At 29.9% G+C, this 24293-nt stretch overlaps 1 protein-coding gene across 3 annotated transcripts in view; it reads left to right on the forward strand.

The window, feature by feature from the left end:
• The window catches only part of LOC122527862, a 79943-nt gene that overhangs the window by 12896 nt on the left and 42754 nt on the right, over positions 1–24293 (forward strand). For 2 of the 3 annotated variants that reach the window (XM_043652418.1, XM_043652420.1), the window contains exons 3-7: positions 14774–14831; positions 17680–17816; positions 19487–19924; positions 21940–22153; positions 23058–23439. In XM_043652418.1, the coding sequence (XP_043508353.1) occupies positions 14797–14831; positions 17680–17816; positions 19487–19924; positions 21940–22153; positions 23058–23439 (1206 nt within the window). In that variant the 5' untranslated portion in view covers positions 14774–14796. Of the gene's footprint in view, positions 1–14773; positions 14832–15176; positions 15196–17679; positions 17817–19486; positions 19925–21939; positions 22154–23057; positions 23440–24293 lie in introns of those variants that run through there. The other variant, XM_043652421.1, reaches the window with a different exon arrangement.

Here is a 24293-nt window from a genome sequence, read left to right on the forward strand (position 1 = left end):
AATGTCGTGTATTTCGGTTCTATTCGTCGTAGTCCAAATTCTGTTCCATCCTTCTCTTTCAGCTTTGGTCGTTGAAGCTAGTAGGTCTTGGTGTGGGATTTGGGATGTTGGATTCGTTTGTTCGGTCTGTTGTTGCTTCTTTGGCTAAGGAGTCGGCTTTCTCATTTCCTTCTATTCCTTTTATTGGTGTGACGGGATCCAGGTGATTATTATTTGTTTATGGCAAGTTCTTTTCTTTTAAACGCTGCAGAACTTTTTCGTATACACTCGGTTGCCCCGCCTTTCCATTTTCTCCTCTTTGTATACACGTCTCTCGTTTTAATACGCTTTTTTTTTTCTTTTTTTTTGTTTGCCGATCGAGACAACGTGCGAAAGCGGAACGTATAAATCGTCGATATTTCAGAAACATCGGTGGAAAACATTCCGTACGCGTGAGGGGGGGGCAGGAGGAGAAAGGTATCGAGAAACTGCATTCGTATTCCCTTCGAAATCCACGGAAAGTTTCTGGGTCATCAGATATAAAAGTCCATTAAGCCCCCCCGTCGCAATATTGATTTAGTACGAGAAAAAAGAAAAAGAAAAAAAAAAAGAAAGGAAGGAATGAAAAAATCCTAAATCCCTTGTAAATGTCGTGGATAATATTCGAAAACTCCGCGGCGCGTAACAACGCAATTTTCAGCAAAATAAATACCCGTGTAATTTCGAATTTAATCCTCCTATTGTTTCACGTGAATCTGCAGTTTCCTTTCGCTATACAGAGTGTCCCCGAATTTGAACGGATTACGTACATAAAAGGAAGAACGAGACGTTTTGTAAAGTTGGTCGCGGAATTGTTAATTCATAACGGAGTTAATAGATAAATATTGCATGTACGAAAGGGATGAAAAAGTACGCAGAACATACGTCGATTATGGTTGTTTGGATCTCTTCAGATGCGTGTTCTTTTTGTTATTTAAGTAGTTTTGTGTACTTTAACGACTGGTTATAAAGTAACGCGATACAGCAAAGAATTTTATTCCAAGTTTCTAATAGTTAAATATTAACAGTTACTAAAAAATTTTAAGTTGTAACAATAGTTAAATGTTAAAGTTATTAAATGTTGTCGATAGTCAAATTATTGTCACTAGATGGCAATGTTTATCAAAATTTGAAAAGAACGACATTATTGGTACTCCTAATATATATCGTCTTCGAAATTAAATTGAAATTAAACGCAAAATCATTGTTTGATACAATTGTCACATCGATGTCTAGGTGACAAAACGAAAGTTCCACTTCGGAATATGAAAACAGAAACGATATACGTACATACGTACACGAAGCGAAAAAACATCGGTAGAATTACTTGCCTTCGAAATGTGTCTTCAAATATTACAGAATATTACATATTTATTATATATTATATATTATATTACTATATTGCAGTATTATTTATTATATATTATATATTTTACGAAAGATTTATATTATATTATAAATCATATATATAATATTATATTATAATATATATATATATGTAAATATTATATTATTATTATATTATATTATATTACATTATTATTTATTATATATTATTATATATTATATATTTCACAAAAGATTTATATTATAAATCATTTATATATAATATTATATTATATTATAATATCATATATAAATATTATATTACATTATTATTTATTATATATTATATATCTCACAAAAGATTTATATTATAAATCATATATATAATATATTATATTATATCATATATATACAAATATAAATATTATATTATTATTATTATATTACATTATATTACATTATTATTTATGATATATTATATATTTCACAAAAGATTTATATTATAAATCATTTATATATATATTATATTATATTATAATATCATATATATATATATAAATATTATATTATATTACATTATTATTTATTATATATGATTTGGATTCATTTGTTTTCGCCTGCCAGCTGGCTTAATTATAAATTACAATCATCGCTGACAATTCGCAGCACTTAATAACACAGATGAAAATCGGAGGATAAAATTCGAATCTATCCCCACTTTTCTTTCATCTTTCTATTAATATTCAAATATTCCAACTCTCCCTCCCCCTTCCCCCCTACCGTTTAATATGGAGCTTCGCTCTAATAAACAAATTCCGCGAAGTCAGCGCCAAAGGATCGACCAAGCGCACGTTCACTCGAAATCCAGCGAATTTTCAATGTATTTGCTCGAAATCACGAATTTCCAAGATTAACTGGCCACAGTTTTCTCTCTTTCTCTCTAGCGTGCTTCTCCTTCCTCGAATAGAACGAATAAAAAAATCTCAAGCACGGTATATTCGGTAGAGGATATTACATCGGCTTTTAATTAAATGGTCACAAAGGGGAAACGATTTCGAACCGGCTCTTTACACAGCGGCGAGAGCTGACGTTACACGCGTTATCATTTAATCGGCGATTCCCCCCCCCCCGAGAATTTTACTTAAAAATCGCAAATTGCAATTGGAAACCTCGTTCGCGCCGCTGTTTTTCTCTTTCTCTTCCCTTGCTTTTGCAATTTCTCTTCTCTACTTCGGTGCTCGTTGACGATTAACTCGGCGATCGTCGAAAGCTTTGCGTCGAACGATTAAAAAAAAAAAAAAAAGAGAGTTTCGATCTCTCGTCACGTATTTTTACAAACAATATAGATAGATAGATTTTAGGTTGAAGATAGAAAAGTTACCAAGTCTTTGGAGAACCTCCGGCCGATTTAGTCGCTCGCACGGAACAATATCCTCGAACGGAACGACATGTTCAACGAGGGCCTCTGGCACATTTTCAATTTCCTCCTCGTTCGTTCGGCCAGTGCCTCTTCACTTCGTCCAATAATACCTTCATTCCACACTTGCACCACCTCCGCAACTGTGCTCGAGCACGTTTGCACGTTTCGCGGTGCGAAAAACGATAAAATGGCGGCGAGGATTCTAGCCTAACCTATTTACATCGCGCGACGACGAAATGGCGGCGAGGATTCCAACCTAACCTATTTACGTCGCGCGACGACGAAACATTTAACCCTCCCCCTTGCGCTGGCAGCTGGTTGCGCGGACCATAACGAGTGACCGAACCGTGTACAAATCGAAACTTGGAAACTTAGCTGTTTCTAATGAAGCGTTGGTAATGAAATTATTGAAACTATAATCGAGTGAAACTGAATTATTCACGAAACGAATAATCAATGAGCGATCACTTCTGTTAATATTCTGCAATTTGTAGCTGTTGTGATTTCGATAATTACAAAGAGAAATTATTGTGATATTGTAATAACTGTGATAAATTCGGACTCATTTCGAAGCTTGAAGTCTCGATTTTTAAAAGATGTCGTTTTGTTGTAAAATGTCTTTGAAAATGTTGTTGAAAATTTAGACAGTTTTAGATATTTGGATACAAATTTTAGATATTTAGGTTTTCTAAAATATTTTTATACCTGTTTTTTTATATTAGGTATTCTAAAATATTTTTAGATATTTAAGTATTCTAAAATATTTTTAGATATTTAGGTATTCTAAAATATTTTTAGATGTTTAGTTATTCTAAAATATTTTTAGATGTTTAGGTATTCTAAAATATTTTTAGATGTTTAGGTATTCTAAAATATTTTTAGATGTTTAGGTATTCTAAAATATTTTTAGACGTTTAGGTATTCTAAAATATTTTTAGATGTTTAGGTATTCTAAAATGTTTTTAGATGTTTAAGTATACGAAAATATTTTTAGATATTTAGGTATTTTAAAATATTTTTAGATATTTATATTCTAAAATATTTTTAGATATTTAGGTATTCTAAAATATTTTTAGATGTTTAGATATTCTAAAATATTTTTAGACATTTAGGCATTCTAAAATATTTTTATATCGGGTGATTTTATGAAATGAAGGTACTTTTCTCTCTCTTCTGCCATAGTGTGCAAAAGCCATAGTTGAAAAATCTTTTCTGTAACTGAATCTACTATGGATTTGAAGATTGAAATGTTATGATCCTTGAGATTACAAGTTGTGGAGAACTGTATTTTGAAAGAAGTCAATTATTGTTTTAAAAAATTCGATTATTGTTAATTTTAGTAGATTATTGTTAGTCACAGCTTACACGAGGATTTTCATTTGTTGTACCAGTTTCCTTTGATTTCCCGTTTTAGGTTATTAAAGTATAGATTTCGGAGACAAAGTATTGGTCGAGGGTCGGTGAGTTAGCTGCTTCTTTAGCCAGTTTCCTTCTTTTTTCGTTTCTTCCGTTTACCTTCTCTCTCTCTCTCTCTCTCTCTCTCTCTCTTTTTTTGAATCATAGACATAAATTCTACGATAGGAAGAAGGAGTACAATATTAACGCCCTCAGGAATCCCGAAGAACCCTTAGGCTCTTTTTTCCTGTTTCCGTTACCCTCGTCTCCAGTTCTTCATTTCTCGACCAACATCTGCTACGTGTAATTTTTTACGTTACGATTTCTTTGGGGGAGATTTTTCTCCTTTCCTTAAAACTATATTTAATAAAATATAATGTATATTATATAATATAAAATATAATATATATAATATATATTTTACGTTATTTATATTATTTTACATATTATATATTATATATATTTTTATATTATTTATATTATTTTATGTAGTATATATTATATACATTTTTATATTATTTATATTATTTTATATATTATATATTATATATATATTTCTATATTATTTATATTATTTTATATATTATATATTATATATATATTTTTATATTATTTATATTATTTTATATATTACATATTATATGTATATATTTTTATATTATTTATATTATTTTATNAAAATTTTGTTTTCGAGCGTTTTAAGAAATCGGGTGAAAAAAAATTCGCAACAACGAAGCAACGTCTCGAGTGTTGCCGCGCACGACGACGTTGTTCCTTATATACAATTCCGTGTGACGGAACAGAATACGCTGCTGCATGATTGCACAAAAAAAAAAAAAAAAAAAAACCCGAAACGAACGGATTCCCACCGATTTTCACCAAATTCGAGGTGAATAGAGACACGGGAACGGGCAGAAATGAAAATTTATCGAGTGTATCGCGAGGGTGGAACGTTGCCAGGTGATTGGTTAATCCGCTCCGTGTCAATTGACGTCACGGCGCAACGCGATCATGCGAATATTCCGATACAGTTTTTGTCGACCGTGGAAAAGTGAGATATTCTTTTTTTCTTTTTTTAGTTTTTGGAAATTTGTTAATATCCCGACGAATGCAGCGACGTTAATCATTCCCCTCCCCCCTCCACGAGAGTGGGGAAACAATTTTCCAACGATATTGAGCCGGCCCGCTCTCGAAATATCGAATTTCGATCGATGTAAATCGGCTTACGCGAGGCTGAATAATTTATCGCGTAATTCGGCGAGTACCGGGCATTCAACTCGGTTTGGTGAAATCGTACGAAAGTCGTGTATTATGTGGAAACAGAGGGTTGATCGTCTGTTTAAGATTACTCTCGAGGTTTAATTATATCCGTTCGTAAGTCGTGTAACAAATCGGATCAAATCGTCCTCCCGCGCTTCCTCCATGCTCTCTTTCATTTCTTTTTTTCTCTCGTGCTAGTTCGCGGTGAATTCGTCCCATTGTAAATGGAATGTCTCGTAAACGTACACGCGTTTGACTGGCGAATAATTTAACGTGGGTGCGATCGAACGAAATTATGCAACCTGTTCCGAGCTCTGGAGTTAACCGCGTGGACAATTTCATTTTCACGGGTGCTTAGCTCTCCCCTTTCGAGAGAGATCCCACAGTCGATTTCTCTCTGGATAACACTGTCACGCACGGGATGTACGGGATGTCTCAGTGAGAGAGAGAGAGAGAGAGAGAGAGAGAGAGCGCAAGATTGTCGAACGTCTGGAGTTTCATTTTTTTGAGAAAACCGTCGTTATTGTTGTTATTCTGCTTTTTATTAAATATATTATTGAATTATTAAATATATCAAATATATTATTAAATATATTAAATATATTCAATATATTATTAAATATATTAAATATATTATTAAATTATTAAATATATTATTAAATTATTAAATATATTAAATATACTATTAAATTATTAAATATATTAAATGTATTAAATATATTAAACATATTAATATATAATATAATATATTACGTTTTATTAAATTTTTAGTTTGATCGACTGATTGATAAAATCAGTCGTAATATCGAAAAATTTGATAGACTGATAGAATTAACCGATTATAATTGATCAAAAAATGATGTTAATCGTCAGTTATCAATTGTTTGTTGTTACATCGAATTTAATTGTAATTTCATTCAAATTGAAGGTACACTTCGAAATTGCAATGAAGCTTTAAATGCTAATTTCGAATTCAGATATTTAATCGAAATAAAATTACTGTCGAATATACACAGATAATAATATATGGAAATATATCTATAGAATATTATATATATATATTCTATAGATATATTTCCATATATTATTATCTGTGTATATATATATATATATATATATATATATATATATATATATAAAATATAGAAATCTTGCAGGAGTTTAATAAAATAAGTTAATTAACTTTGCAGTTATATATATAAATAAGATAATATATAGTTAATTAACCATAATTAAATATAAATAAGTGTAAAAAAATGTAAATATAAATATAAATAACTTTGCAGTTATATATATATATAAATAAGTTAATATAAATATATATATAAATAAGTTAATATAAATATATATATATAAATAAGTTAATATAAATATATATATATGTAAATAAGTTAATTAACTTTGCAGTTATATGTATATAAATAAGTTAATATAAATATATATTTAAATAAGTTAATTAACTTTGCAGTTATATATATAAATGAGTTAATATAAATATATATATATAAATATAGTTGATTAACCATAATTGAATATAAATAAGTTAATTAACTTTGCAGTTTTATATATATATAAATAAGTTAATATAAATATATATATATAAATATAGTTGATTAACCATAATTGAATATAAATAAGTTAATTAACTTTGTAGTTTTATATATATATATAAATAAGTTAATATAAATGTATATATATATAAATATAGTTAATTAACTATTAATAACTAAATATAAATAAGTTAATATAAATATATATAAATATAGTTAATTAACTATAATTAAATATAAATAAGTTAATATAAATATATATATAAATATAGTTAATTAACTATAATTAAATATAAATAAGTTAATTAGCTTATTTTATTAAACACCTGCTGATTTCTCAAGAAACGAGCAACAATAAAAGAAACGTTATTTCATCGTATTTAAGCATTGATGTTATTTCCGCGAACTTGCAGAGGCTTTGTTATCTTGAATTGGAAAATTGAAATTGATGAAAACAATTTAAATTGAAAAGAACTTGACTATTAACAACTGACTTGATTGAACTTAAAAAACCAGATTGTTAATCAACGATCAAAGGGTTATTACTTGATAATTTATTACTTAATAAAGTTGCCAATCATAATCATTAGGCTTAATCGTTATAGACGAAAAGTATCGATCAATTGCGATTAAAAATTATTAGGAATGATTTAGTAGTTTGATCCTTGATCAATTTTTTCTTTTTTGTAGCTCCGTGAGTTAATGCGACGTTTATGCGCGCGAACAGAATGACGAACTAAATGACAAACTAGGTCGTAAAATGATTTCACGATTGGCAGAATCTTTCGCTGGCAGAACTCTCCACTGCCTCGCATTTAACAAACACCTGTGGATCACGCGTCTACCATAATAGACTTCGCTTCGATAACAGTACAATCACTCTCTTTCATTTCGATACATTTCCATATAAACAAGAAAATTCGCCGAGCTCTCTGAATCTGCTATAAATTGTACAAAGCGTACTTAGGCCATTAAACTACAGACAGATTTGCGTAACGAGCATTTCCCCTTTCGTTAGTACCAGTGAATTCCCTTCTCTTTCGTTTCGTTTACTTCACGATCTCTTTAACGAGAGAAATTTGCCCAAGAGTGGGCACGAATGTGCAGAGAAATGGAGAAGCTTTGCAACAAATTGAAATACAAGCTTGAAATACAAAGTGTCTAGAAATCTACTGTCTTATGTCGATGAAATTAAAAAAAAAAAAAAGAAGAAGAAAAATTTAAATTGCTCGTTTCGGTGGTTGAAGACGTTTCCACTTTTTTCACAAAGTAAACTAACCCTAATCCATTCGTAAGTTCTTCTGCCGCGAAAGGGAGGTAATTTCATCTGTTCGATCCTCGAGAACGCTGGAAACGTGTTCCACGCTTTCTCTCTCTCTCTCTCTCTCCGGACGAGTTTCTTCAAACGATACCGGACGGAGAGTGAGTTCTTGCAGATTACTTTCAAGGCATCAAACCTCGGAGATGCAAACAACTCTTGCAATCTAGCGGAGAGGAAACGTCCTGGCGGAAATATCGTTTATTTCTGCAGAAAGAAAAAAAAAAAAGAAAAAAAGAAATGCAATCACCTGAGTGTCAAGAAAATTCTCACCTCCTCCTAGGAACAGGAGCTTTTGAAAAAAAAAAAAAAAAAAAAAAGGAAAATAGAAAAATAAAGACATTCACGAAACAACATTCGACAGAGACTTGATCGTCAAATGGCGAAGTATCAAGCGAGCGAATAATATTTTAACAGAGAATAGAATAATATTAGAGAATAATATTGTGACAGAATAATTAATTATAACAGAATGATATCCTGATTGGCAAACTGAGAAGTTTTCGTGTAACTAGCCGATCAAGTAGAACGAGTCACTTTGCGGTCAGACGTGCACGTTCAACGCTGGGACTCTATCGATAAAAGAGCGTAAAGATCGTATCGAAGAAATTAGAGTGCAAAGGACTTTTATTCGTGTATCCTATAGAAATCATCTGAATCACTAAAAACATAACGTTGCAAATTTGTAGAATTCTAGAAAATTATAGATTGGCCACTTTGATCGCATTGGTAGTTGATGGAACGCAATTTTTGCACGCTTCCCTCTCGCTTTGATGCTGGAAGCGTAGCTGTTAATTTTTAATTTATATATTTTGAAATATACAAATTGATATTTAAAATATATAACATATAATTTTAAAATATATTTGTATATATATTATTTATTATATTACTATTATTATTTGTAATTTTATATAAATTAATATTTAAAATATATAATATATAATTTAATATGTAATTTATATATTTTAAAATATATATATATTATTTATTATATTATTATTATTTATAATTTCAAAATATATAATATATTATTTACATATTTTAGAATATATAAATTAACACTTAAAATATATAATGCATAATATATAATTCATATATTTTAAAATATATACATTAATAATTTTTAATTTATATATTTTACGAACTTTCTAACAAAAAGTTGGTCGACAACAGTTGGTCATCTTGGCCATTTTGGTATTTCCAGCGTTAATCGTAAACTAAGATTCGCCAACTTCGAAGGAAACTTTCGAAATCGACGGGAGACTAATTGACGCGTCTTGAACCAGCGATTAGTCGATGTGATCAATGGCTGGCGATGACGATGCGATCGACCCCGGATGACAAATCGGGCAATGAATTTCTCCCCGACCCTTGTCGTTTGTTCGCCAATTAAAAGAGACACGTTTTAGTTTAAAGTATCGCAGCTGATCGATCGTTCGAGTATAGCGTTGTTCATAGCAGAATTAACGTCGTATTCCATATTTTCGGACGTCTCGTTGCCTGTTGATCGCGATAGATCACTGGCCGGACGAGCAAGAGTATCTAAATAAGTTGTAAAAAGTGAAAAGAGCAGACGTTTATTTTTTGCAGAAGGTTTTTAAGGCTGTCGTTGGTCGTTCGATGTCGTCAAATTTCCGTGAAGATTGCAAGAATCGTTCGCACAACACGAAACTCGACTCGTAACTTGCTCGGATAACAGGACATCCTAAGATAACGGGGGGTACGAAAATTTTACAAATTGAACGTCGCCGGAGAACTTGGCGCTTCGAGCAACGAGAAAGTTCCTAAAGACGTTACACAGACGATTTACAGGAGAGACATTGCTGGATATTCTCGAATGAGATCTCGAGTGAAACTGCTCCGCCGAGTTCTTGGCCCGAATGTGAATTGGAAGTTGAGGTTCTATGTTATTTGTTTATGTTGCAGCGTTGTTTGCATTTCCTGTGTCTCTAAACGAGACTAGTTTCTGAAAATAAGATAAGAAAACTTCGCGTCTCTTTCACATTTAATCACATTAAATATATAGTTTATTTGAAGCATTATATTTTCAATATTATACTCTATATAAGCTATTTAAATTTATAATAAATAAATATATATATAAATTTAAATAGCTATATATATATTTAATAAATTATATTAATTTAAATATTTAATAAATATATAATATAAATTATATAAAATATATTTAATAATTATATAATATATTACATTTGATAAATTATATAAAATAAAATATATAAAATATATTTAATAATTATATAATATATTACATTTGATAAATTATATAATATAAAATATATAAAATATATTTAATAATTATATAATATATCACATTTAATAAATTTTATAATATAAAATATATAAAATATATTTAATAATTATATAATATATTATATTTAATAAATTAATATAATATAAAAATTATTATTGAACATAAATATATTAATATAATAATTATATATAACAATATTTTTGTTAAATAAGAATTTTAAATCAAATATATTAAATAAAGTTGAAACATTAGGAAATAAAACTTCGTAGAAACTTTTTTCAATAAATTATCCCATATTTATTTAAAAGTTTATTAAAGTAATAAATTATAAATTGATTATCGGAATATATTTCTTGGGAGAAATGAAAATATTCTCACGTTTTCTAAGAAGAGGGAAAAAATTTTTCCAAGGCTCTGGAGGATAAAGACATTTGATAGCGATTGTTTAAAAATGAAATCTGTCTTCCAATTTATCGAGATCCGTTTTATAAATCTGTTTCACGTATCACGCGTTCTCCCTCTTCGAAGAAGCCTGTACTTTGAACAGCCTTTTCACTCCGAGCAAAACACCGTCTTTTGTCTTGCTCGGGAGACTATTTTCAACTCGTGACTCGGGAGCCGGTGATTTATGGTCAGCCTGGCAGGTTGTACCTTGTCCAGAAGTTGTTTTATCTTCCCGCTTCAAAGCTCTTCCACTAGAACACTCTTCGACTCGATGCTTTCTCCCACCGCCCGAGCGAATAAATCAAATTTTTCTTTTTTTTTTTCTGTTTTTTTTCTCCTCCTCCGGTTGCTATCGACACTCGAAGCAGTCGAATTAAAAACAGACAAGTAGACAAACCTCTCCGACGGAATTTATCGTCGATATTTTTCACAATGTTTCGAGATTCTGCCACGAATATTTGAAAAAAAAAAAAAAAAGAAAAGAGAGGAAAGAGGAAATTTGAATTGCAAATCTCACCAGAGGAGAGAATGATCGTTCTCGCTGGTAAAACACATTTCCAACGAGCTTTCTTGGCTGAGGGTGTTTGAGGAAATTCGAGGCTCGTGAATTTTTTACGAGCCTCGCATTATGATGGAAAGCAGCGCTATACAAAAATTAACTGGTTTGGCCTCGTCAATTGTGACACTCATTCGAGTACGTCGTACGATACATATCGAATTAGGTATGGATTATTATTGTTTCTTGGACCATTTGTTAACAAATGTAAACAAAAAATTAGACAGAAGAATATCGGGTGTTTTTTCATACGAATTACGATATCATGTCATATGAAATCAGTAGATGATTAAATAAAAAAGAAAAATACGCAGAACAGTTGACATAAATAAATAAGGTCAACTAGGATAAATAATTTAATATTTAAATTATCATAGAAATATTATAATTTTTAGAATATTATTTTTTCATAAGTTTTAAATACAATATTTTTAAGAATATAGTTTTTATTATTTAATTATGAAGTAATTTTAGAATGGAGCATTGTTAGATTAAATTCTTAGAATAAAAATAAACATACTTTTCAATTATAGATTATAGAATCTTATTATTCATTTATTTGGTGATATTTGTTTCTTCAATAATTTTTATTTATAGAATTAGGTATATGAATTTAAATAATTATATATATTAAATTATTATATCTATATTAATTATTATATTAATACATTAAATTATTATATATATATATTAATTATATATATTAAATATCAGGTATATGAATTTAAATAATTATATATATTAAATTATTAAAAGATAAAGTAAGTAAATCGATAATAATTGGCAAAAGTCACGCCAAAAAATAAATAAACAAATAACAACCTAACCTAACTTAAACCTAACTTAACCTAAATTTCGAGGACCAGAGATTCCAGAGGGGGCGCAGCTGGGAAATTGCATCGTTTGTGTTTGTGCGTATTCATAAATTCGGAAAGTTTTTTCGGACGCTTTCACAATCCGGGCGAGTTTCGAAAGTTCCGACGACCTTCCAAAGGCAGTGGGAACTTCCCCGACTTTCGAAAGCCCCCAAGGTCGCATAAATCAAGTGCTTTCTCATTCGTTTCCCGCGAGGATATTGCGTAGTGACACCCTCGCGTCACTCCCGCTGAGTTATTAACGCGGCCTGGTAAATTATAAATTCGTAAGATTAACAGAGGCTTTCTCTCTCTCTCTCTCTCTCTCTCTCTCTTTCTCGTACCATTGTCAGTCAGCTGTTATGGTCCTCTCCCTCTCGCCTTTGTTCAACGTTCAATGGACGCGCCGATGTGAGATTAAATTCCTTCGCCCTCCCCCCACCCGTCGGGATTCTCATTTGAGACGATCCTCGCTCCCAAAATTCGTCGGCCCGCCGGTGAATTAACAATTCCACCCGGCGGGAGTCTAAACATTGTTAAGAAGAATATCTCGCCTTGTCACTCCTCGTAAATTCACCGGGACGAAAAATTCCAACGTTTTATACGTAGATGCTATTGTAGGTAGTTTTTCTTTAACCCTTTGACTACCGTTAGCGCCTAAAGTTGGGGGAAAAAAAAAGTATTCTTAACAGTTATTGGGAATAATTTAAAAATATTTAAATTATTTGTACGAAAGGACTAATTTATAATCAATAAATATTCATATAAATTGTTTCAGCAGATTAGTGTTCTAAATTTGGAATTTAAATTAGATCATTAGAAAATATGATAAATGATAATTTTAATCTCTTTAATTTATTAATATTAACTTTATTTATAATGCTGGCTTAAATAACATAATATAATACAATATTGGTTTAATATTTTTATAACAATGTAATGTAATATTGGTTTAATATTGGTATAACAGTATAATATAGTATTGGTTCAATATTGGTATAATAATGTAATATATTGGTTTAATATTGGTATAACAATGTAAAATAATATTGGTTTAATATTGGTACAACAATATAATATTGGTTTAATATTGGTATAACATTATAATATAATAATGGTTTAATATTGGTATAATAATATAATATAGTATTGGTTTAATATTGGTATAATAATATAATATAGTATTGGTTTAATATTGGTATAATAATATAATACAGTATTGGTTCAATATTGGTATAACAATATAATACAGTATTGGTTCAATATTGGTATAATAATATAATATAGTATTGGTTCAATATTGATATAACAATGTAATATAATATTGATTTAATATTGGTATAACAATATAATATAATATTGGTTTAATATTTGTATAACAATATAACATAATATTGGTTTAATATTAGTGTAACAATATAATATAATAATGGTTTAACATTGGTATAACAACATAATATAGTATTGGTTGAATATTGGTATAAGAATATAATACAGTATTGGTTTAATATTGGTATAACAATATAATACAATATTGGTTCAATATTGGTATAACAATATAATACAGTATTGGTTCAATATTGGTATAATAATATAATAAAGTATTGGTTCAATATTGGTATAACAATGTAATATTGATTTAATATTGGTATAACAATATAATATAATATTGGTTTAATATTGGTATAACAATATAATATAACATTGGTTCAATATTGGTATAACAACATAATATAGTATTGGTTCAATATTGGTATAACAATATAATACAGTATTGGTATAATAATATAATACAGTATTGGTTCAATATTGGTATAACAATGTAATATTGATTTAATATTGGTATAACAATATAATATAATATTGGTTTAATATTGATATAACAATGTAATATAATATTGGTTTAAATAAAGTTTATTTATATTAACTTTATTTATAATATTATATATAATATAAGGATAATTCCAGTTATTAGAAAAACAAAACTTTTTTTTCGATACGATTCACGTTAGGCAAAACATATCCTCTGCATCGTCAAGATATTTCACTGAAACGAACCACTCTCTGTGTGAGACTATTTTTCTACATGCTCTTTTTCATCTTTATATTCCCAAGTTACCTTCGTTCAACTTAGTTTAATTAATCTCACTTGATTCGCGCGTGCCAAGAGGTTAAGAAAATTCGTTTTCTCCAAAGTAATTCGTCGATTCGACGTGGTTCACGCGAGTGGCGCGGAGGCTCCGCATTATTTCCGCTCAACCATCTTCCCCAATGCAGGCTCCGAAGGAGGCTCCCGTGGACAGAGCTGAGGAAACGAAAAAAACAACATTTTTGTGTGTGTGTGTCTTTTGCAGGTCGGCCAGGACCTTGCCATGAGATGTCGTTGCAGAACCCCAGACTTCGACATTACAGGTCGAACCGTCAGACCAGAACCAAATACAGATTTGTTCCCGTTCTCGAGAATCTTCTTTCTTTTTTTGATTGGTTTTATAATTATACGCTGATCGATACGAGGACAGACACGCGGCTACACTTTTTTTATCTTTCTCTCTCTCTCTCTCTCTTTCTCTGTCAATATTTTATTTATAGTATTTCGTGCACAGAGTGTGGTGCAGGCAGAGCGATTTCTTCGGGTTCGCAATGAAGATGGAAAGTGTGTGTGTTTTTCTTTTTTTTATTTATTTCTTTCAGCAATGATAAAGTAAAGTTCCTGCTCGGAACAGGTATTCAAGAAAGCGGCAGCCTCCGGATGAGAAAGTTTACAAAGCGGTTTAAAGTATATCCAATTTGTACGATGGTACACCTTGCTTTCTAAATGCGAAATAACTTAGCTGCTTAGAGTCCTCGCTTCAAGTTGAAAGAGAACAATGGCGGAACGCTCGAGAACTCTAGAAAAATCTCAACTTTGTCTCGGTCGCTTCGCTCACCCCCGTTCTATGGAAGATTCTTCCGATTTCATTGGACACGACTAAGAGCCAGTTTGAAGGAACACTGAGTCTCCTTCCTCGGACAGTTTAAATATCCATTTAAAACGCACTCGCGAAACAAAAACAACAAAATTGTTTATCAAAACGTGCTTTGCATATTGATCTCTATGATGATTGGTCAATCATAAATTTTAACTTCGCAATTTTGTCTTATCTTGCATGTACTGTTAAATTATTTCTCTTTCGACAACTATTCGAAATTGAAATAGTTTCGCAATCTGTCGACTAATTAGTCATAAATTGTAATTTTTCAATTTTGTTTCATTTCATCTGCACGCTGTTGCATTGAGTGAAAGATTCGTGAAAAGAGAAATTTTAATTCGTAGAAATTCACACGTAATACTGGAAGAAAATCCATTAATTATGTTTCTAAATAAAATAATAAAAAATTGACAAAACATGTGTTTGTAAAAGTTGTTTTTGTTTCAATTCATTCAGTCTTTCAGTGGCCACTCTATATTAAATATAATATAATATAAAATATTGTATAATATATATATATATACTATATTTTAATAATTATATTTATATTTTATAATATAAATAATAAATATAATAAATATAATATAATATAAAATATAGTATAATATATATACTATATTTTAATAATAATTATATTTATATTTTATATTATAATAATATATAACAAGATAATTATATTATATTTATATTTTAAATGTAGTATAGTATATATTATACTATATACTAATACATTGCTATATTATATTATATTATATTACTATTACTATATTATACTAATATATAGTATAATATATATTATTATAACATAATAATTATATTATATTTATATTTTAAATGTAATATAATATAAAATACAGCATAATAATTTCTCGATTAATCGTAAATTGTAAATTTCTCATAAATTATAATCCCACAACTTTGTCTTATCTGTACTTACCTATCACTAAATATTTTTCATTTTAATAACTATTCATTTAATAACTATTCAGTTTAATAACTATTCGAAATTACTAAAATTCTTTTGTGATCAATTAATCAGTCATAAATTCTAATTCCACAATTTTGTCTTATTCTATCTGCACCATTGAGTATTTCAAAATTACGAAAATTTTTTTCGTACAGTAACCTCTCGATTAATCGATCGATAAACATTTAATCAATTGTAAACTTCTCCATTATGTCTAATCTCATCTCTCATCACCATCGAGAATATTTCTTACGATCTCATTTTTGTTTCTTTTTTCTTTTCAAAAACATATCCGTTTTCCATTTGCCGTGCCGGGAGAAGTCGCTCTTTATCTGCGTGAAAAACATGTTCCACAGCCTGTGCACGAGCCAGATACACAAGTACACGTGTGCATAACACCGTGTCCACGATATATACATATATATATATATATATCTCTTTTCCGCTGCATCCACGCTTTTTGGGAATGACGCTGGCCGTGCGAATGCCAGCCCTGTAGCCACACATCTGCATCACTATGCCTCCACATTGTTGCTCCATTTAGCGGCCCAGTATTTCCTTAAAAAAAAAAAAAAAAAAAGAAAGGAGCGACGACATCTACTTTAGATCGCTTTTCGTACCTACTCTGGATTCTTTGTCTGCTTTGCGTATTTTTTCCGTGTTCATGTTCCGTGCGAGTTGTGTGAAAAGTAGAAGTATCGTTCGTCACTACGATCTTAGCAGAGAGTCGATGGAACGCGATGGAGATTAACGTTTCAACGGGCATCGGAAACTTTAATTTGGATTTTCCAACTTTTAGCAGCTTTCAAGAATTTGCTGGAACTTTGAAGTTTCGAAAGAAATTTGTAAAAAAAAAAAAAAAAACATTATGACTTCATCGACTCGCTGCGAGAAGTTCCAAGTAGCAAGTAGTATAATAGTTTCGCCCGGGAAAGTGAACTCTCGATTGGCGCTTCGTTCCTCTCTCTCTCTCTCTCTCTTTCTTTCTTTCTTTCTCTCTTTCTCTCGTTTGCGATTCTCCTTCTCCTTGGTGAGGCCAAGCATGTGTCTACGTTCCAGTTACAGTCTTTTCACTTACTACCTGGTATCAGGTAGATCCACGTAGAAGAGGAAGTAGCGAAGGAATACCGCGACCTTCGATCGAGTGTCGCTTCACGAGCGCTCTGTTGGCATGGCCTTGGACATCACCTAACGTATTATTAACATTCTGTCGTTGAGAACTCAGTTTAATTGCACCCCGTTGATTCGCAAATTCAGTTAATTAATTCTCCGCCAGCCAGCGGCAATCAAATCGGCTGATCGTCCCACTGGCTTTCGATTTCAGGACAATGACGGCGATCTGCTTCGTGTGCAATTTGCCGATCCTCAGCCACCAGGTTGGCCTGGTGTGGCAAGGGGGCAACGGCTGGGACGATCTCGTGCGGGAACAAGTGGAGGAATCCACTTTGAGGCAACGTCTCGGTGAGTACTCTTCAGCTCGATGTTTTTACACAGACTGTTGACCGGTTTGCGAGTCAACTCTAACAAGTGTTGGTTATTTTTGATTAATGTCAGGGTATCAATTAATATTTAATATTTAATAATATAAATAATTATATATTTAATGATAGAACATAAATAATATAATAATATAAATGTTAATATTTAGTATACTGTAATTATTAAAATATATTGATTGATTGTATATTAATTATATTGTAATTTAATTACAATATTTAATATTGATAATTTTATAATTTAATTACAATATTTAATATTGATAATTTTATAATTTAATTACAATATTTAACATTGATAATTTTATAATTTGTTTAGAATATTTAACATCGATAATTTTATAATTTAATTACAATATTTAATATTGATAATTTTATAATTTACATAGAATATTTAATATTGATAATTTTATAATTTAAGTACAATATTTAATATTGATAATTTTGTAATTTATTTACAATATTTAACATCGATAATTTTATAATTTAATTACAATATTTAATATTGATAATTTTAAAATTTAACTACAGTATTTAAAATTGATAATTTTATAATTTAACTACAATATTTAACATTGATAATTTTAGAATTTAATTACAATATTTAACATTGATAATTTTATAATTTAAGTACAATATTTAATATTGATAATTTTATAATTTAACTACAATATTTAATATTAATATTAATATTAATATTAATTTATTATTTTATTTAATATTAATATTAAATAAAATTTGTTTAGAATATTTAACATCGATAATTTTATAATATACTTAGAATATTTAATATTGATAATTTTATAATTTAAGTACAATATTTAATATTGATAATTTTATAATTTAATTACAATATTTAATATTGGTAATTTTATAATTTAATTACAATATTTAATATTGATAATTTTATAATTTAAGTACAATATTTAATATTGATAATTTTATAATTTAATTACAATATTTAACATTGATAATTTTATAATTTGTTTAGAATATTTAACATCGATAATTTTATAATTTAATTACAATATTTAATATTGATAATTTTATAATTTACATAGAATATTTAATATTGATAATTTTATAATTTAAGTACAATATTTAATATTGATAATTTTGTAATTTATTTACAATATTTAACATCGATAATTTTATAATTTAATTACAATATTTAATATTGATAATTTTTAAATTTAACTACAGTATTTAACATTGATAATTTTATAATTTAACTACAATATTTAACATTGATAATTTTAGAATTTATCAACAATATTTAACATTGATAATTTTATAATTTAATTACAATATTTAACATTGATAATTTTATAATTTAATTACAATATTTAATATTGATAATTTTATAGTTTAGGTAAAATATTTAATATTGATAATTTTATAATTTAACTACAATATTTAACATTGATAATTTAACTACAATATTGATAATTTTATAATTTAACTATAATATTTAATATTAATAATTTCATAATTTATAATATTTAATGTAATTAATATATATTAATAATTAATTTATATATAAAAATGAAAAATATATATATACTAATAACGATTTAAATATAAAAATAAAATCAAAGATTCATCATGAAAAATATATTTTCTGGTGCTGTCTAGGAACCGGTAGGCGAGACTCTGCGACGCAGATCACGTCGATATCGCCGCCCAACGAGCCGCAGGAGACCTCCACGGCGAACCAGACACGCCGACGGTCCAGCTTGACCAGGTTGACGGACATTCTGCGAGAGTGGAGCGGCGGTGGCTCGTCCGCGAAGAGCGAACGCGGAAACAAGCTGTACCGTCGCGAGACGTTGGCCGACATCGCCAAGTCGTTGCCATGGTCCAGGCAGACGACCACCGATGCCAGCCACTTGGAGAGGTTGCGCAAGAGGCGCGAGAGCTCGGTGGACAGCGGGATCAGGAGCCAGGCGTCGACGAAGTCCAGGAAGGACTCGACCATCAGCGAGCTGAAGAACGACATCGCCAGGCTATGGGGCAAGAAGGAGACACCGCAGCCTCAACCGCCTCCCACCGTCATCTCGCCCACTTATCGAGGTTAGGGGACATTCCCACCAATTTGGAATTTCAATTTCTGCAAAGGGGGAACGTTCAGAAAGCTGACCGATGCGATTGCTACGACGTACAGAGTCTAAAATTGCAGTTGAGGAAACTCAATTGATAACGCGTCGTATGATAGCATTGATGCTACTTTACTCTACTTGACAAAAATATTGCAACGCTGCCTTTGATCAACCACTCGCGCTGGCAAGTGATTGCGGACCATAACGAGTGACCGTGACCGTATACATATAATTCGTCGCTTTCTTTTCGAACTGGTCGATATAATATCACTTGATAGAAATCATTGAGAAGTAACAAATTTATTATTATGTTTCTGCGATTTTGCTTTACTTGAATATACTTAAAACTGAGAAAATATTGCAATTTTGGAGGTGAACCACTTGCGCTGGCAACTGATTGCGGACCATAACGAGTGACCGAATTGTATACAATATATTGTCGCCTTTTTTGTCGAACTCGTCGATATGATATCACTGGGTAGAAATTATTGAGAAGTAACAAATTTACTATTTGTTTCTCTGATTTTGTTTTACTTAAATATAATTAAAACTGAGAAAATATTACAATTTTGGAGGTTTAAGCACTTGCGCTGGCAAGTGATTGCGGACCATAACGAGTGACCGTGACCGTATACATATAATTCGTCGCTTTCTTTTCGAACTGGTCGATATGATATCACTTGATAGAAATTATTGAGAAGTAACAAATTTATTATTTATTTTGCCTATTTTGTTTTACTTAAATGTACTTAAAACTGAGAAAATATTACAATTTTGGAGGTTAACTCTTTGCGGACCGTAACGAGTGACCGTAACCATATACATATAATTCGTCGCTTTCTTTTTGAATTTGTCGATATAATATCACTTGATAGAAATTATTGAGAAGTAACAAATTTATTATTTGTTTCTCTGATTTTGCTTTACTTGAATATACTTAAAACTGAGAAAATATTACAATTTTGGAGGTTAAGCCCTTGCGTTGGCAAGTGATTGCGGACCATAACGAGTGACCGTGACCGTATACATATAATTCGTCGCTTTCTTTTTGAACTTGTCGATATAATATCACTTGATAGAAATTATTGAGAAGTAACAAATTTATTATTTGTTTTGCCTATTTTGTTTTACTTAAATATACTTAAAACTGAGGAAATATTACAATTTTGGAGGTTAACTCTTTGCGGACCGTAACGAGTGACCGTAACCGTATACGTATAATTCGTCGCTTTCTTTTTGAACTCGTCGGTATGATATCAATTGATAGAAATTATTGAGAAGTAACAAATTTATTATTTGCCTTGCCGACTTTGTTTTATTTAAATATATTTGAAACTGAGAAAATATTTCAATTTTGGAAATTCAGCGCAAGAGGTTGAAGTTCTTATGACTGTTTGAAGAATATCGTTAACATTTGACAAATAAAATACCAGGTGTGTAAAATATAGTCAGTTCGCGCGCGTTAACATCTTCAGGGACGAATTTTTCAAATTACCAGAAAGATTGTTTAATTATAAAAAAAAATTAACTAATATTACAAGTCGCGTTTCGATATCAACACGATCATTAAAACTATATTTTACACACCTGTGTATTTTATTTGTCAAATGATAACCATATTCTAAACAATCGAAAGAACTTTAATCAAAGGCAAATTTAAAATTGCAATCTTTGAAAAGCAGATTGATTGTCAAGTAGAATCAAATATTATCAGTGGTGTCGTACGACGAGTTCTTCGTTTTTTATTATACAGTTCTCCAACAGATTTAATATGTTTCTTCACTTGGAATAATTTCAATTGAAAAGAAAAGACTACACGTGCGTTTCCTCGATGAAGTTGATTGAAACGTGTGCATATTACGATTACATAATCTGGCAGAAAAACAGGCGAGAAAGTTGATCGAAACCAAAGACAGGGTAATATCTAACAAGGAGCCAATTCCCTTATCCATTTGTACGGACGAGCGGGTCTCGAAATGTTGGATGCAGGCTGGAGCGAGTCGAGAGGCTCCCGGCGTGGCTCCGGCGAGAGCGGAAGGACCAAGAGCCAAAGCGAGCGGAAGCACACGTGCAGTCATCACAGGCGCAGACAGTCGCAGCAATCGATGGACAGCGGCAGCGGCGTGATGCCCATGAAATATTACAGGAGCGATCAAAGACCGAGCGCGTCCAGCACCGACAGCGCGGCCAGCAACGCTGTCAGGTACACAACGTGCCAGTTTCAACAATCGGATCTCTCGGAGGACAATTTCTGGGGGAGAGAATTTAATTAACTCGTTGTTGAACCCGAAACTGGGAATATGAATCATTGATCATTCGAGGTGCAAATTATTTCGGAAGTAATTATATTATTATTACTTAATTTTATTATATATATTATTATTATTTTAATTATTATTTAATTTTGTTATATATATTATATATATTGTATATTATTGTTTATTTATTTATTTAATATTATTTTAATTATTATTTAATTTTGTTATATATATATTATATGTATTGTATATTATTTATTTATTTATTTATTTATTATTTTAATTATTATGTAATTTTATTATACATATTTTATATTATTGTTTATTTATTATTATTGTTATTATTTTAATTGTTTGTAATTTTATTATATATACTGTAGATTATTATTTATTTATTTATTATATATAAATATATATATTGTATATTATTGTTAATTTATTATTTTAATTTTTATTTAATTTTGGAATATATATTGTATATTATTATATATTTATTTATTTATTATTTTAATTATTATGCAGTTTTATTATATATATTGTTATATTATATATTTATATATTATTATTATTTCAATTATTATGTAATTTTATTATGTATATTGTATGTTATATATTTATATATTACTATTTATTATTATTATTGTTATTTTAATTATTATGTAATTTTATTATTCATATTGTATATTATGTATTTATATATTATCATTTATTAATTATTATTATCGTTGTTTCAATTATTTCGCAAGAATTTCTCTCTCCTCGAAGAAGTTGAATTCCTGGGACTACGGAGTTTTTTCGTATTAAGAATTGTTAGATATTTTTCTCTTTTTCTTTTTTTCTGAAACACAGGGAACACCTGGAGACGCGCAACTCCATGGACAAAAGCGAGCGATCGAGCAGCATCGAGGGCAAGATACCAGTGACAACGAGCACCGAGTCGAAAACGTCGACGACCACAACGACGGTCCTGTCGACGACCAGCATGATAACGACCACGTCGACCTCGCTGACCGCCTCGATCGTGGAGTCGAAAGCCGAGAGCAAGAACCTGACCCTGGAATCGTCCATCACACCACCTACAATCGTGATGTCGTCGGTAACACCGCCGAGCGTGTCACCGACGGTTGGTAGCAACCTCCCACTACCCGGGACCTCGACTTCCGGTAGCTCCAGCCCGGTCAGCACGCCAACGCATCCCATGCTTACCACCAGACGGGACTCCACCACTCAGGTGAGCTGTGTTTCGCGAGCTATAAGTATATCAGAAATATAAATTTGGAGAAAAGATATTCAGGGATATGTTTAGAAACTTGGGAGGAAAGAAATTTTGGTAACTTAAATCAGGATTGATTGCAGCGGGAACGGAGGAGTTGGTTGTGTTTCTGCAGAGAAACGGAAGAGACATATTTCAAGAGACACGTAACTGTGGCCGTCCGAGCTAAATAAATTTTGTAAATTTCGGTGATTATGCAGGGTGGTTCATTTAACTAACGAAGGAATGACCTTGGGAAACAAATAATCCAAGTATAATATATACTATATATAGTGCAATATAATATAATATAAGACTATATATAGTATATACTATAAGCATAATATAGTAAAACTATATATAGTACATGCTACAAGTATAATATATGTGGTATATACTATAAGTATATATAGTTATATAATAATATAGAGCAGACTACAATAATATATATGTAGTAATATATACAGTTATAATTATATAACAGTAGACTATTATATAATTATAGCACAATAGATTATATAGTATAATTAATATATACAATAATATTTAATTAATAAAATACAGTAATAATTAATAAATACAGTTAATACATACAATAATATTCAATATATACAGTTATAATTATATAAAAGTAGACTATTATATAATTATATTACAATAGATTATATAGTATAATTAATATATACAGTGATATTTAATTAATAAAATACAGTAATAATTAATAAATACAGTTAATACATACAATAATATTCAATATATACAGTTATAATTATATAATAGTAGACTATTATATAATTATATTACAATAGATTATATAGTATAATTAATATATA

The sequence above is a fragment of the Frieseomelitta varia genome, unplaced genomic scaffold (assembly GCF_011392965.1).
Source record: "Frieseomelitta varia isolate USP_RPSP 00005682 unplaced genomic scaffold, Fvar_1.2 scaffold_235, whole genome shotgun sequence".
In the NCBI taxonomy this organism is placed as follows: Eukaryota; Metazoa; Arthropoda; class Insecta; order Hymenoptera; family Apidae; genus Frieseomelitta; species Frieseomelitta varia.